The sequence below is a fragment of the Typopeltis vanoorti genome, chromosome 17 (genome assembly GCF_054136105.1).
Source record: "Typopeltis vanoorti isolate ZY-2024b chromosome 17, IOZ_Tvanoo_1.0, whole genome shotgun sequence".
NCBI classification, from domain to species: domain Eukaryota; kingdom Metazoa; phylum Arthropoda; class Arachnida; order Uropygi; family Thelyphonidae; genus Typopeltis; species Typopeltis vanoorti.
In genome coordinates this window covers 104,380,912-104,396,522 of record NC_143565.1, presented here as the reverse complement: position 1 = coordinate 104,396,522, position 15,611 = coordinate 104,380,912, and the positions used below count along the sequence as shown (strand labels likewise).

At 35.7% G+C, this 15,611-nt stretch overlaps 1 protein-coding gene across 4 annotated transcripts in view; it reads right to left on the bottom strand.

Moving 5' to 3' along the window:
* Positions 1–453: 453 nt before the first annotated feature.
* The window catches only part of LOC150097733 (kelch domain-containing protein 3), a 178,315-nt gene continuing 163,157 nt past the window's right edge, over positions 454–15,611 (bottom strand). For all 4 annotated transcript variants that reach the window (XM_090407769.1, XM_090407768.1, XM_090407766.1 and 1 more), the window contains one exon: positions 454–1,087. In XM_090407769.1, the coding sequence (XP_090263895.1) occupies positions 1,024–1,087 (64 nt within the window). In that variant the 3' untranslated portion in view covers positions 454–1,023. The remainder of the gene's footprint in view (positions 1,088–15,611) is intronic.

The following is a 15,611-nucleotide window of genomic DNA, read 5'->3' as shown; positions in this document are numbered from 1 at the left end:
CTAGATGTGTTTTATTCTCTAAAGAATGACTTTTTTTTTTTGCTTAGTTTCCTTTTCCTTGCTTCATTTAGTTACATTTGTCTACTCTAAATAAATTGCTATTATCAATTTTGATCTAGTCAAAAACTGATTGATTTTTTAATAAATCAATCAATTTTTAATTTCTAGCAATAATTAATTTTATAGTCATATTCTCTCTATCCTAAACATTCACCTTACAGCATTTCAACTCGAAAACTTTTGACAGTAAAGAGCAGTGGTATAGAAACATTTTGGCTGGCATCTGGGCATGCCAAGGGTACTGGTGTTATCAAAAGTGTCACATTGTAAAGGCACTTAGCTATGAATTTGTTAAGGGCACTAAAACCTAGATATGCTGCTGCTGAAGAATATAATAAAATAAGGTAAATCATTTCACATACACAACACAAAAAAGATTAGAGGAGTGCAACGTTCTTCAAAAATATACTTTATTACAGTTTAAGATTGACTACACTTTTTAATGAAGGGTCAACAGGCTGCATCTGTTCTTCTCCATGAGAGAACACATTACCTGGTCAACACATTTCTTGATGGGGCAAATTTTTTATATATAATTAATTGCATTCAATTCAACAAGGATATTAAATTAAGAAATTGTCAATAACAAAATAAGAATGGAACAATCCAGATGTCACCGGGTCAGAGAATCTTATTACTGAGTTTGTAAGTTTTAACTGTTGACGGCAGCATGTTCTGTTATTATTATCTTTCATAAAATTTAACTCTTTAGTTTCATTACTAATGTCATGGGAATTTATGCAATCTTAAAAAAAAAAAAAAAGGTTCACAGAGTTTTTTGCACTATACACATAAAATAGTATAAACATCAACACAAATATATAAAGAATGTAAGGTGGCCTGTTATGTACAATTTAACACTTGAGCTATTCTCCAGACTTCTTGCCCGAATCATTACTGGACTGTGGAATAAGGCAGCAATTTGGGCATTTTCTAAAAATACAAGATCAACATGGCAGCAAATTATCCATTACTGGGATGCGGCCTAGTAATAGTATTATTTAAAGTCATTGATGTAATTTCCCACCTGGAAGAAAATAAAAAAAAAAAAAAGAAAAAAAAAGGAAAGAATTAAGAAAAGCAGAAGCTACAAAATAGAACAAAACTAACGTTACTGTCTTTCTTGTTTAAACCTGTAAAAGTGTCTGTAAGTCCTGCCCATAATGATGGTAGTGAATGTATTTTTTGCACTCCCCCAGACAGATGTTAACACATCCTGTCTGTCCATAGCATGCCATGTTACAGTCACAGTGCACTTCATATATTCCAGGATGTTATATATAAGATGAGATGTTTCCTTTGGTGAGTGGATCAGGATGAACAGACACGTTCATAGGTTGATGATTGCTTTATACAGTGTTTTGAAGGTGATGAGATGGTTATATTTCTTTAGAAACATGAGCTATCTTTTCAGATGTACCCTGGATATATGGAATAGGTTGGTTAGTTTATGGTTTATTGGTGTAAGGACAGCAAAGATTGTACTGTGCCTTTTTAAAGGTTGCAGCAGTACACAATATATTAATAAATAGTCATAAAAGAAATAAATTAGTAAATAATAATGTACAAAAATTTAATTAAAAAATTAAGTTACACCAGCAATTTTCAACCGTTGTGCCGCGAGATCTGTGAAAACAAATTAATTGAAAGAAATAATGTCGTAATTTGCGCATTTATTTATCAGTGTCTGGTCTTGCATCAGCACTTGAAGTTCCCTTATTTATATTTTACAAAACTTACAGTTGGAGAATCAGTTTAAAATTGTGTGTTAATTAGCTTTAATCTTTTGATAAGTGTGTTCACAAATAACTTCATTTAATTCTCTTATTTTTTAAGGTATATTAATACAGTGGAACACCTTAAACAATCAAGATATAGAAATTTCCCAGAATAACAAAATAAAGACGCTATTATTTGCAGATGATCAGGTAATAATATCAGATAAGGAAGACAATTTACAGAGAGCAATATATAATTTAAACATTACAGTAAAACAGTTTGGAATAAAAATTTCCATAGATAAAACTAAAACAATGGCATTTTGTGGACAAACTCCAGTTAGAAGCAAAATAGTTATTAATAATAAAATAATAGAACAGATAAATACTTTCAGTTATCTTGGATGTGAAATATCATATGAAGGAGAAAAAGACATAAAATTAAAAACTTTAAAATTTTTACAGATTATAGGCCTGATAAATAGAACACTCAACCCAAATATTATTATTATTGTTCCGGGAAACTCCAAGGAGTCGACAGACTCATCGAGGGAGGCCCTAACATCATGTCAAGAACAACTATTCAACATTCACACAGTATCTATCATACCTTGCCTTGAACTCATTCACGGTCGTAGCACCCACAACAGACTCTGGAAGCTTATTCCACTCATTTACCACTCTCCAAGTAAAGAACCTAGCTCTAACACCCTTGTCCACCACGCTCTTGCCCAGCTTCCATGCATGACCCCTAGTCCTCCCACCACCAGTCATATTTTCAAAAATATCTTCTGGATCAATCTTATAAAAACCTTTCGGTAATTTGAATGTCTCAATCATATCACCCCTCCTTCGCCTATCATCCAATTTCTGCAACCCACAAATCTTCAACCTATTTTCATAAGGTTCATTCCACAGACCTGCTATCATCTTGGTCACTCATCTCTGGACCCTCCCCACTTCCTCCCCATCACGAAGAAACCCTGGTGCCCATAGCTGGGCACAGAAGTCCAGATGGGGTCTTATCAAGGCTCGATACAGAGGAACAACAACTTGTTTGTCTCTGCATGTTAAAGTATTTTTCAGAAGCCAAGTGATTTGGTGAGCTGTTTTAGTTACTTTTGCAATGTGCCCCTAAACTTCAACTCCCTATCCACCAACACTCCCAAATCCCTGGCCTCATCAATCTCCTGGAGTATGATTCCACCAATGCGATATACTGCTGCTATTCTTTTCACCCCAAAGTGCATAACCTTACACTTTGCCACATTAAATTGACATCCATTTTTCCTAGCCCAGTCCTCCAAACTATCCAAATCATCCTGTAAAATTTTTGACATCTTGTGCACTCACAATTGCTCTACCCAACTTTGCATCATCAGCAAACAAGTGAACACTTCCTCTCAGATCCTTTCCAATATCATTGATGAACAAATTGAAAAGCAGTGGTCCAAGAACAGAGCCCTGTGGCACTCCACTAGTCACAAGACGTCTTTTAGACTCCACTCCTGAATAAACCACTCTTTGATATCTCTCCTTCAACCACCCTCTTATCCATCTCACCAACCCTATATCTATACCCATCTGCTCCAGTTTACTGATTAGGGTTCCATGTGGTATCCTATCAAAGGCCTTGGCAAGGTCCAGTAGTATCACTGTAAACCCATTACCCCTATCCAGTTCAGCCGTCACTGTGTTATAAAACGTGAGCAAGTTACTGAGGCATGATCTACCCTTCACAAAACCATGTTGTCCCCCATACAATATCCCATTTTCATCTATCCAATCCTGTATTCTTTTCTTGACTAATTTCTCTAAGACCTTGACAATGATTCCTGATATGCTAATTGGTCGGTAATTTACAACAGCAGTCTTGGAACCACCTTTATGCAGTGGAACTATTTTCCCCTCTTTCCACCCGCTCGGTACTAACCCAGACCCAAGACTCAAATTAAACAAAATGGTCAAGGGTACTGACAATTCTTTAGCTGATTCTCGTACAACACGAGCTGGTATACCATCCAATCCCACAGATGTATTGACATTGAGGTTATGCAATAGACTACTCACTCAAATATAGTACAAAAAGAAACACGCTTGAAAATATACAATACTTTAGCAGTGCCCATATTATTATTATATGGCAGTGAAATTTGGGCAATAAACAAACAAGATAAACAAAGAATAAAAATAAGTGAAATGAGATTTATGAGAAGAACTGCAAAATACACATTATTAGATCAAAAAAGGAACGAAGACATTTTAAAAGAACTAAAAACAAAATCAATGGAAGAAAAATGAAACAATTACAAACAAAAATGGACTGAACATGTAAACTGAATGGTCAACACCCGACATCCTAAACAAATACTAAAATATGTCAATTGGAAAGAGAAGGCAGGGTAGACCTCAAAAAAGGATATTGGATGGATAATGAGAACGGAATAGACCAATATGGTCTATACCTGAAGGTAACTGGTAAGATTTCTTTTATTTTATTTTATTTTTTTTTTCATTTAGTTAATTTTATTCAATAGTATTCCTTTAACATGGATAAATTTGTAATAAAAAACGAAAATTTAAAAACAACGAAGAAAGTGAAGCTAGTTTTGCCCAGCACATCAGCAGCTGATACCATATCTAGTACTGGTTCTTTTAAAACTAAATTAAAAACTAACATTTGGCATTACGATGAAAATTATTTGTCATTTGGCTTTATTTCCAGTCAAGAAGATCTACCACGTCCAACATGCGTAGCTTGTGGTGAAAAATTAGCAAACAACGCTATGGTTCCAAGTGAATTAACAATCTAAACATTCTCACTTGAGCGAAAAACCGGTTGAATATTTTAAAAGACTTGTACTGGATAAAACTATTCAAGCAAAAAGATGGACTAAATTTGTAACTGTGTCCAAAAAAGCCCAAGAAGCCAATTACACAATCGCAGAAATTGTTGTTAAAAAATGAAATCTCACACAATTGCAGAATCTGTAATTCTGCTAGCATGATGTAAAATTGTTAATATCATGTTTGGCAAGGAATATGAAAAGGAGATTTTAAAAATTCCTATGTCAGATAACACCATTTATCAACGTATTCAGGATTTGGCCAAAGGTCGATGATTGCTTTGTTGAGTTGCAAGTCGTATCTCACATTAAAGAAGCAGATATGTTTGCTATTCAGTTGGACGAATCAACTGATGTAACTGGTAAAGCTCAACTTCTAGCCTTCAGTAGATTTATTTATAAGGAAGATATTATAGAACAGTTTTTATTTTGTCGACCACTCCCGGAAACAACAAAAGGCCAAGATATTTTTGATGTTGTTGATAATTACTTTAATTGCTGTAACTTTTCTTGGGATTCTTGAATCAGTATTTGCACGGATGGTGCCCACTCGATGTCAGGAAATGTAAAAGGATTTGTTACAATGGTTCAAAATAAGAATCTTAGAATTATTTTTACACAAATGTTTTATCCATAGAGAAGTACTAGTGTCAAAATCATTGGTACCTGCTTAAAAAAGTACTAGACGAGACTATGAAAATTATCAATATCAATATACAAAAGCCAGGCCGTTACAATCGAGATTGTTTGCAGCACTATGCTCCTCAATGGAAGCTTTTTACATGCAGTTGTTAATACAGAAAGAAGTGAGATGGTTATCTCGTGGACGAGTTTTATCAAGATTTTATGAACTAAAAGAGGAAAGTCTAATTTTTTTGACAACTCGACAATCTGAATTATCAGATTCTTAGCAACGAGTTTTGGTGCAGTAAGGTTGCATTTCTTGCTGATTTATTTCAATCTTTAAATACACTTAAATAAAAGTATGCAGGAAGACTGTGAAAACATTCTTACTTCCACTGATAAAATTAATGCATTCAAGGAAAAACTAATGCTTTGGGAAGAAAGAATCAGAAAAGAAAATGCAGTAAATATGTTTGAACTAAATAAACATTCAGCTTACACTTTTTAACGAAAAAGTGCAAACTGAATGAAAATCTAATAGATCTAATTTTACATACCTTAAGATTACTAAATACAAATATTGAAAAATATTTTCCCTTGTTTGACATATCATCCTTTGATTAGATAAGAGATCCGTTTGTCTTAAGTGCTTGTAAATTAAAAAATGTAAAGATTATACTTCGTTTTGGTTATCTCTAAAAAGTGAATTTCCCAATATTACCAAAAAAGCAATAGAAGTACAGTCATACCCTGACTTACGCGAATCCGGAGTTACGTGGTTTCTTATATGTACATATTCCCGTCCCGCTTCACGCCTCACCACTAGTCATATCTTTCAGGCACCAGCTGCATTCGCCAGTGTCGCACATGCTGTGAACAAGCACTGACGTGTTTCGCACGGTCGCCATCCATACATGATTTTTATAGTCTACAAACCTTGCGATTGTTTAATGTTATGTTCTTGATAAAAATTTTATCACATAAAAAATAATAATGTCATCCAAAAGAAGCAAGTCCGATTCTTCTACAGCTAGCAAGAAAAGAAAAACATTGACTTTGGAAACAAAACTCAACATTATTAAGGATTTTGAAGGCGGAATGAAAATTTGTGAGCTAGCAAAGAAGTTTGATTTACAGGAATTCACAGTAAGAACAATCATAAAAGAAAGGTCTACAGATTTTGGAGGACATAGCTTCTAACGAGGAACGAATTGTAGCCATAAGGCAAGGAATAAAAAAATCATTAGCTTGCTATGAAGAAATTTTGTGTGACAAGAAAAAGACATTATGCCGTCAGACGAATCTATTAGATTTTTATGAAACCATTGACATCGAAATATCTTTCTTTCTTTTATGTGCAAAAACTACACTTATGATTATATTTCTTAAAAAATGTAGGTGTTTTTATAAACCTTTGGTCCCAATTGTATGTTTGTATATATAAATTACATGCAAAATTATACCCTGAGTTACGCGAATTTGACTTACCTGCTTTTTGTTAGTCCCACCTACCGCGTGACTTCAGGGTTTTACTGTACTTCTTCCATTCTCCACGTCATATTTGTGCAAATTAAGCTTTTCCGCAATGAATATTATTAAGAACAAAAATAGATCGCGGTGGAAGATGATTTAAGAGTATGCCAATCTAAAATTCGACCTCGCTGCAAGTATGTATATTATTTAATACATTTAATATTCATTTGAAAAAATCAATAAAAAATTTTAAAAATAATTTTGAGTATTGTTTTTGAGTATAATTTTTTTGGAGCAAAAAGGATAAGTAATTACTATTATTAATATCTTGTGTGTGTAAATCAATCAAAATTATGCCTATTTTTTGCAACAAAAATTAAAAGAATATATTTTCAGTGTGCTGCAGAATTTTAATATTTAGTCTAGGTGTGTCATATTATGAAAAAGGTTGAAAATCACTGAGTTACACAATGCAGTATCTATATATAAATAGCATTTACAATCAAATGTAATTATATAAATTAATTCTTTTAAAAACTTCATCCAATTTATATGAGTGTACATGGCTCAGCCAGATAAATAAAAATTTCATTCCTCTCTCTCAAGTGAGATGTTGGCATTCTACTAGAATATGACAAATGGTGAGATACGTGTTGCATTTCTTTTGCATATAGGTGGTCATCAGCCCTCAGTAAATAATAGTGTCTAAGATAACTGTAACCAATGCAGAGACCAGCAAGAACAACTTCCTCGCTTCTGTTTCTACACTGATTAGACTGACAATACTTAATTTCAGATATAATCTTGTGCAATTTGTCAGTGCTTCTTGCCATGATGATTGCCAATGAGTAATTAGCTTTGATCTTATAAATTGTCTGTAGTCAACATATGGAACTGTCCAGCAGTACATTGAAAAGGTATAAGCTGATCTGGCAGCTATATCTGCAGACTTATTTCCCATAATTCCAATATGGCTGGGAATTTAGCACAACAGAACATCAAAATTATCAAAATAAGGGTCTTCATTTTCTACAACAGTTATAAAACTTCACAAAGCACCAGATGTGGATTATACACGGATAAGAAGATGTCCTGTAAAGAACTCAATGAGTCTGTATAAATGACACACTTCTGGTAGCAATTTTTTATTATATGCACAAGTGCAAACTGAATAGCATGCAACTCTGCTGTACAATCACTGCAATGAAGTGGGATCTCGATGGATATAGTAAAATCAGGAAATACAACAGCACAGCCAACTGAAGGCTCAGATCTTGGAACCATCAATACAGAGGATGGAGTACAAACTTGACATGGAGGAATGCTGCTATGTTTGGTGTAGATAATGTTGTCAACATTCATGCCAACAGCTTCCATAATCTCTTTAACATACACATACCAATGGGATGTATGACAGTCTCACATGTGTCATATTGAGCTTCCCAAATGCAAAGATACTAGTCAACGTAGGATGCTCTGAAAGACTATTTTAAAGGTCTAGTTAAGAGAACTGTTTCCATCTAAACGATGGAGCTGGTTCATTTGCTTCAAAATAAAGACTGGGCAGGCAATATGCAAAAGGCACCAGTAGCTACTTATACACCCTGATGTTGATTGGGATCCAACCATCACAGGCCACTCTGACTTGCAGAACCACAGACTTAAGATGCATAATTCAGCTTTGAATGTATAAATGCATGACAAAGATGAAGCAATGAAGATCAATCTGCACCTCCATTCAGTAGAGGACAGAGCATGAAATAGAATCAAGGTCTCTTTTAGTTGACGAATGTGTGCAATGCAAGTTTTCTGTCAAAGATGAATCCCACAAGACTTTACTTTTGTTGCCAAGAAAATAACGGTTTTGGCTGAAGTGTACATATATACTTTTTTTGTGTTGAAAACTTGAACTCATTACTAAGAGCTTATGATCAACTGTTTATTGTAGTTGCCTTTCATTTACCCTCATGTTATAAGAGTGAGCTTAAATTGTGAGGTCATCAACATATAGAGCACTGTCTACAGCAGGAGGAAACTGTTCAATGATTGAGTTAACGCTGATAGCAAAAAGGATCACACTTAAGTTATAGCTTTGGGAACATCACGTTCTTGATGATATGGCCAAGATAGCATACTTCCCACTCTGACTGACTCAGTTAGACAAAGTTTTTAAGAAATACAGGGTGTCCTCGACCTAGGTTTTTTTGATATGCCACATATCCAGGCTACTCTTTATCCATGTCAAAGAACACCAAAACCAGATGATCTTGTTTCAGGAATGTGTCTCTTATGCACATTTATAAACAAATGGTCCAAAGTTGTGTATTGGAGAGAAGCTCATTGCTTTCCAAATACTTCAGGCTCCAGTGCCCTGCTTCTGAAGTCTTCTGGAAGAAAAGACTCTGGAGAAGTAGAGTGAAGAAAATATGGAAAGAAAAGCAAAGAAGAAGAGGAAGAACAAAAAGGGCCAGTACCAACACTGGGAGGTCCCCTCAACTGTTGAACAGGTGCCCCACAAGGAGGGGTATGGAATGGGAATAGTAGTTCTTTGATTTTGTGTGTTTGTAGAGGTAAGTGAGACATATAGTATTATATTTATGTGGAGCTATAGCCAAGTGAAAAAAGTGGTAAAGCCAGTAGAATTCTATGACAAGAACTGTTTTACTAGAACAAATAGTCCTGGGTCCTCAAAACATTATCAATTTGAGTCCTCATATCCCATACTGTTGTGTTGGATAATGGTGTGATTGCTTACGTAGGTATTTATCTTCCAGTGTGTGTCTATAAACAAACACAGAACCATCTGAATGGTGGACACTGAATATTTCTATCTCATATACCTCAGGAACTTCTGAGAAAATAGCTAAAGGACAAAAGATTTATTATTTTTTAAAATTTTGTATTGCCTCTACACTGTAGAGATGACTGCTCCTCTTGGTAACCGAGTTCACAATCTCATCCAAGTTTCATTTCTTGTGTAAATGGCTGAGAGGAGGAGGAGGACATTCCATGTTCTCATGGAACATGGAACATCCTCCTCTCAGCCATTAACCTCATGTAGTTTGACATTACATTAATGCTAAGTGAGAAGATCTCCATGACTTTTACTCTTTTCTATGGTCAGACTACTGTTTCTATTCTGCAGATCCAGATACTTGTGATCTTCTTTCTCTTCCAGAAATTATACACCTTGGAATGGAGATTTCATTCTTCATTCTGCTCAAAATTCCCATCCTATTTCCAAACCATGATTTTCCAAAAATGTGTGCCCAGGGCAGCCAAAAATAAATAAATAAATAAATAAAATCATGCTAATCAGCATAGTGAATCTTATGTTCATCAACCCAATCCTGTATTCTATTTCTAATCAATTTTTCGAACATTTTGATTACAACTGCAGATATGCAGACAGTATATAACTGGAAACTTCTGTTCTCGAACCATACTGATGGAGAGGTATTATTTTACCTTCTTTCCACACGTTAGAAATCTTACTCCGCTGCAAGACTCATTAAATTACAGGGGCATAGCTAACTCTTTTGCACATTCTTTAAAAATATGTGGCGATATGGCATTCATTCCCTCAGCCTTATTAACATCTAACCCGAGCAACACTTGATAGAGGTCTGATTTTTTCATCTTTAATTCTCCTAATTCTTGCTTCCCTTCTACATATTGTACAGCATCGTTCATACCACTATTAATATTAGTGTTCTTATGGCAAAAAAGAATACAATGCAGCTATAAGTTAATGTCTAGTCCAGAAAGCCAATCCAAGGCCTTGTCCGTCACCTCGTGGATGTCTTGGAGATTACCATGAAATTGGCATCTCGGGCAATCGTTCACAATATGAGTGATTGTCTAGGCTATGGGGAAAACAGTCACAATAAGGTGGTCTGACAGTTTCCATTTGTGTTGTAGGTAGCTACATCTGCCCTGATTAGTTCTGATCCTGTTGACAGATAACCAAATCTTCCTAGGAAGAGCAAAACCAGGCTGCAGAGCACAGGGATCTTCAACCAGAAAACCATTTGTTGAGAGATTGCCGGACCAGTGTTCTCTCCACATGTCAGATGTTGATGGTAAGGCTGCTGAAGAGAGTTTGTCCATTGGCCAGAAAGGTTTCTCGATTTTAGGCAAAGACTAGGTGGATTTTTGAGAATCCAGTGCAGGGGCGGGAGTAGGTTGCTCATTACTTTATTAAATTCTTTAATCAAGGCTTGTCTTCTCTGTATATTTGGTAGAGCAATGTTGGATAGGATAGGCAGCCAGGGAAGAGGGGGTGCTTCTCAATGTCCCATTAATTGTACACATGGTAGAGTTTAGCTGGGTATCTTTGATGTTAGTATGTGCACTTCTTTCCCAGATGGGGCACAGTATTCTGCTGCAGAGAATGCAACAGCTAGTGCAGATGACCTTAGGACTTCTGCCCCACAACCCCAGGTTGTTCCAGCAAGCCTTGAAATGATATTATTTCTCGTTTTAATTTTGTTGGACAGATTAGTGATGTGCCTTTTATAGGTTAGGCTTCTGTACAGGCTCACTCCAAGGTATTTCGGATGAGGCTCATGTTCCACCACCTTGCCACAGAAAGAGAGGCTTAGGTGTCGATTTGCCTCGGCATTATTTAGGTGGAATGCTGTGAACAGTTTTTGTTGGATTTCACTTCAGGTACCACTGCTTGAAGTACTCTTCCAGGATGTTTGGATCTGTGTTCAAGGTTGTTTCCAAGTTGGCAAAGGAAGCAGACTGAGGACTGCTAGGTCATTGGCATACATATAGATGTTGAAGAGTAAAGGGGCTAACACAGAGCCCTGTGGGAGCTGTTGTGGAGGAATCTGGGTCTGTTCTTTTTTCCACCAATATGGATCCAGATCTTTCTGTTGGAGAGAATGGATTTAAAGAGTTGGAAAGTTTTTTTGCACCTTATAATATTGCCAAGTTTTAGGAGGAGGCCCTTGATCCAGGCTGTCATAAGCTGATATTAGGTCAATGAAAGTGACTCCAGATTTAAATTTCTTCTGGAAGCCTGCTTCAATCTGGGTTGTCAAGCCAGGACCTGGTTACAACAACTTCTTCCCTGCTTGAAGGAAAGAAGTTGTTCAATCGAGAGTGCTCTTTTAATGAGTGGCAAAATTCTTTTAAGGAGTATTCTTTCAACAAGGCTTAAAGGTGGAGAAAAGCAAGGAGACAGGTCAGATATTCTTGACATTATTTGGATCTTTTCCTGGTGTAGGCACAGCAATTATTTTGGCTTCCTGCCATAGTTTTGGTAGTTCTCCAGTTGTGATTTTGATTCTCAAAAATCATAACAACCGGACAGGACAGCCAGCCATGTTTGACCTCGTTTGCCAAGATGTTTGAAAAACTCAGGGAAAAGACCATCCACTTCTGCAGCCTTGCCATTCTTGGTGAGTTTTAAGGCTTCCTATACCTCTCCTAAAGAGATACTGGATATACAAGTCAGGAAGCTTCAGGTTTTTTCTGATGGTAGATTGCATGGTTATTTTCCTGGTGGAGCTGGGACATATCTTGGAGGTTTTCAGTAGATGATTAGCCATTTGGTCTGGAGTTATCTCTGGTAGCCTATGCTGTTGGTTCTGCACTACGTAATTTTCTCAGAAGTGACCAGCTTTTCTGGCTAGTTTTGGTGAAGCCAATACACCACTATGATATACACCAATGAAGTGCTCGTTAAATAATTCCCCTATATCATTTGCTATGGTTACTCTGTTATCATACCTATCCACCAGCATCAACCTGTCATAATTATTTTTCCTCTTGCTTGTCACATAGCAGAAAAATTCCCTTGGGTTATCTATCTGGCTTGGGTTACCTGACTGGCCAATCTCCTCTCGTATTCTACTTTTTCCTTTTTAACCATGACTATCACTTTTCTGGCCTGCACTTTATATTCTTCATGCAGCTATCCACTGTAAACTGTCTTGTACTCCTCCATAACAACTTCTTTTGTAACACTGCTTGCTTGATTTCTCATTCCTACTCTTTTTATTTGCTTAACTCTTGGTATGCAGTTATGCATTGCTTGTGTTAGATACTGCCTTATCATTTCCCATGCACTGTCAACATCTTTTCTACACATTTCATCAACTCAATGTATTGATGCTAGTTGACAACAGAGCTTCTGATAATCACCCACCTTATAGTTCCACATATAGACCTTCTTGATAACTTTTTTTCTATTTGACTACCTTCCAAACTAATACCTCATGATCACCTTCACCAACAGGTGTCAGTGTTGATACTTCATTCGCAACCACATCTTCTGAAAATATCACCAAATCTAACGCCGATAAACATTGTGTTGCTTCCATCACATTCTGCTTTAGACAGTTATCCTGCAGAAACTCAAAAAATTTGCCCTCCTTGTTACTACACACTATCTCTTCTTTCCAATCCACAGTTCTATAATTATAATCTCCTATTAGGATCACCTTCCTTTTATTTGCCCAACTAATTTGTCTAAACATTTCACAATCAATACTCTTCACATCCTTGGCCTATAACAGCACCCTATTAGATATACTATTTTATTGATCTCAATTTCACACCAAACAGCTTCAAAATCTTGACACATACTACTATTTTCACTTTGACTCTTGAAGGACACACTTCCTCTGCTACTATTAACAATACTCCTCCTTTTCTTTTGATCTTCCTATCCTTTTCGGAAAATTCTATATACTAGCATTTCAAGTCCTGACAGTATATCATCCTCAGTCAACCAAGTTTCACTCATGCCAATTATCTTTGGGCATATTCATTCAATCAATGCTACAAACTCAACCTCTTTATTTTTGATACTCCATACAAGTATACAAGCATAGCACTTGGCCACTCTTTGAGGCCATCTCCATTTCCCTGATCCTGACTGTGATTTTCATTTATATTCTTATGATCTCCCCACCATTTTGCACTGCATCACTTTGCTCTGCTATAATCAGTTCCTCGCCTGTATTCCCATCCTTCCACAACCTGTTTCTCTGACTCTTAGTGGTATTTATTTCATATGTACCCTATGCACTCTTATTAAACAACAATCGCTCCAAATAACCAACACCAAACCCATTCAAATGCATTCAATCAGCTTTGAACCATTCTAACTTCTCTTCATATTCATTCCAAAAATTCACTAACTGAACACTCTCCACCTGACAAAATTCAGCCATTTTGTCATTCAGTATCATTGCTCTCCTTCTTAGTTCACTACTGCCATATCTAGGCAACAAACTAACTTTCCCATGACACTATTATTCTTCACTTCCTGCAACAACTTCTTCAAATCCCTTTCTACATTCTTTATCTCACTATTCAGGTTGTTTGTGCTCACCTCTACCACTAATTCTGACACCCGTTCCTTCTATCTATGCACAATGTCTGATATTCTTTTTATTGTACCACCCGTAAAACATGTCTTGTCCACTTCATCTTTTACCACACCTTTAATGATTGAGTCACCATAAAAAGCAACCCTATCATCCTTAGATATTTGTTTATTCTTATTAACTTCCTTGTCATTTACATCAGTTATGCTCTTCTTTAAATGTTCAATTTCCTCCTCCATACATTTGACTCTTCATTTTGTCATAAATATTTGTGATTGGCCTAAATGTTGGCATATTATTGTAGCAGATATTTCTTTATCACAGTTATGGTCACATGTAATTAACTGCTACAGATATACATGACTTCACCATCTCAACCTGTTTTCATTTTGTTCTATTTATTTATTTCTGAAGTATTTCCTTACTTCATTTAATTATATAGTCATGTTTTTTTTTTTTTTTTTTTTTTTTTAAATGTGGCTTTCATCAGCACCAAAGGTTGCTGTATATTATTTTTACATAATCTGAAAACCCTGCTCTAGAGACCAAACATGGAACTTTCTCAAGCCACGGGCTTCCAATAATTACTTGGATGGTGTTACACCAGACAATGAAAATCAATCACAAACATTTATGCCAACAGGATTTGAACTTGCAACCTGTTGGTTGGAAAATGAATACACTAATCACTCAGTCAGATGTGCTGTAATTCTTCTGGTGATACTACAATATCATTAGTCAAATTATTATTTAAATAATTATGTTTTAAAATAATTCTTTATAATTAGATTTTATTGTTAAGTTACGAATGGGATAGGCAGTCTAGGAAGATGGTTACAGGACAGCAGAAACTCAATGGTTTCTTAGGGAAAATGAGAAATAATAATAAAAAGAAGTTAGAACGATAAGGATTAAGGTGCAGGAAAATTATTTGCATCTATCTAATGGTGAAGGAGAGAGAAAGAAATTTATTTAAAAAAATTAAAATAATAGAGGTGAAGAATCAGAATAAGTGCAAAATGAATTCCAGAAAGTTGAAGATGCATGAAGAACAAAGAAAGGAATCACCTAGGACTGGCATGCAAACCTATGACATATGTGCCAGAGGCGGAATGTACGAAAATTCTGCTGGCATGTCAACTATTTACAGGTGAAATCATTTTATGTGCTTATAAGTTATTCAACATTTTTTTTTAATTTTTACAATACGCACAAGTCAAATTTTGTTTTACATGAAATACACTAACCAACAAACACATAGCCCACTGTAAGAACAAGGCCAGGCAGCTGAAAACTACAACTGATGTTAAGAACCTCTAGTCGCCAAAACTTTTTCCCATCACTGATATAAAAACTTTTCATTATTTAAAAGCTTATTAATTATCTCAAGTTCATGATCTTTAATATTTTTAGCATATGAAAGTCACCAGCTGCAATTTTGCCAAAACATGTGCCATCTTCTTCTTCTTCCTTTCCAGACTTATAGGCCAAGTGGCCTGTTCCAGACTCAATTCCATCTTTTTAAGGGTCTTCTTCTGCATCGA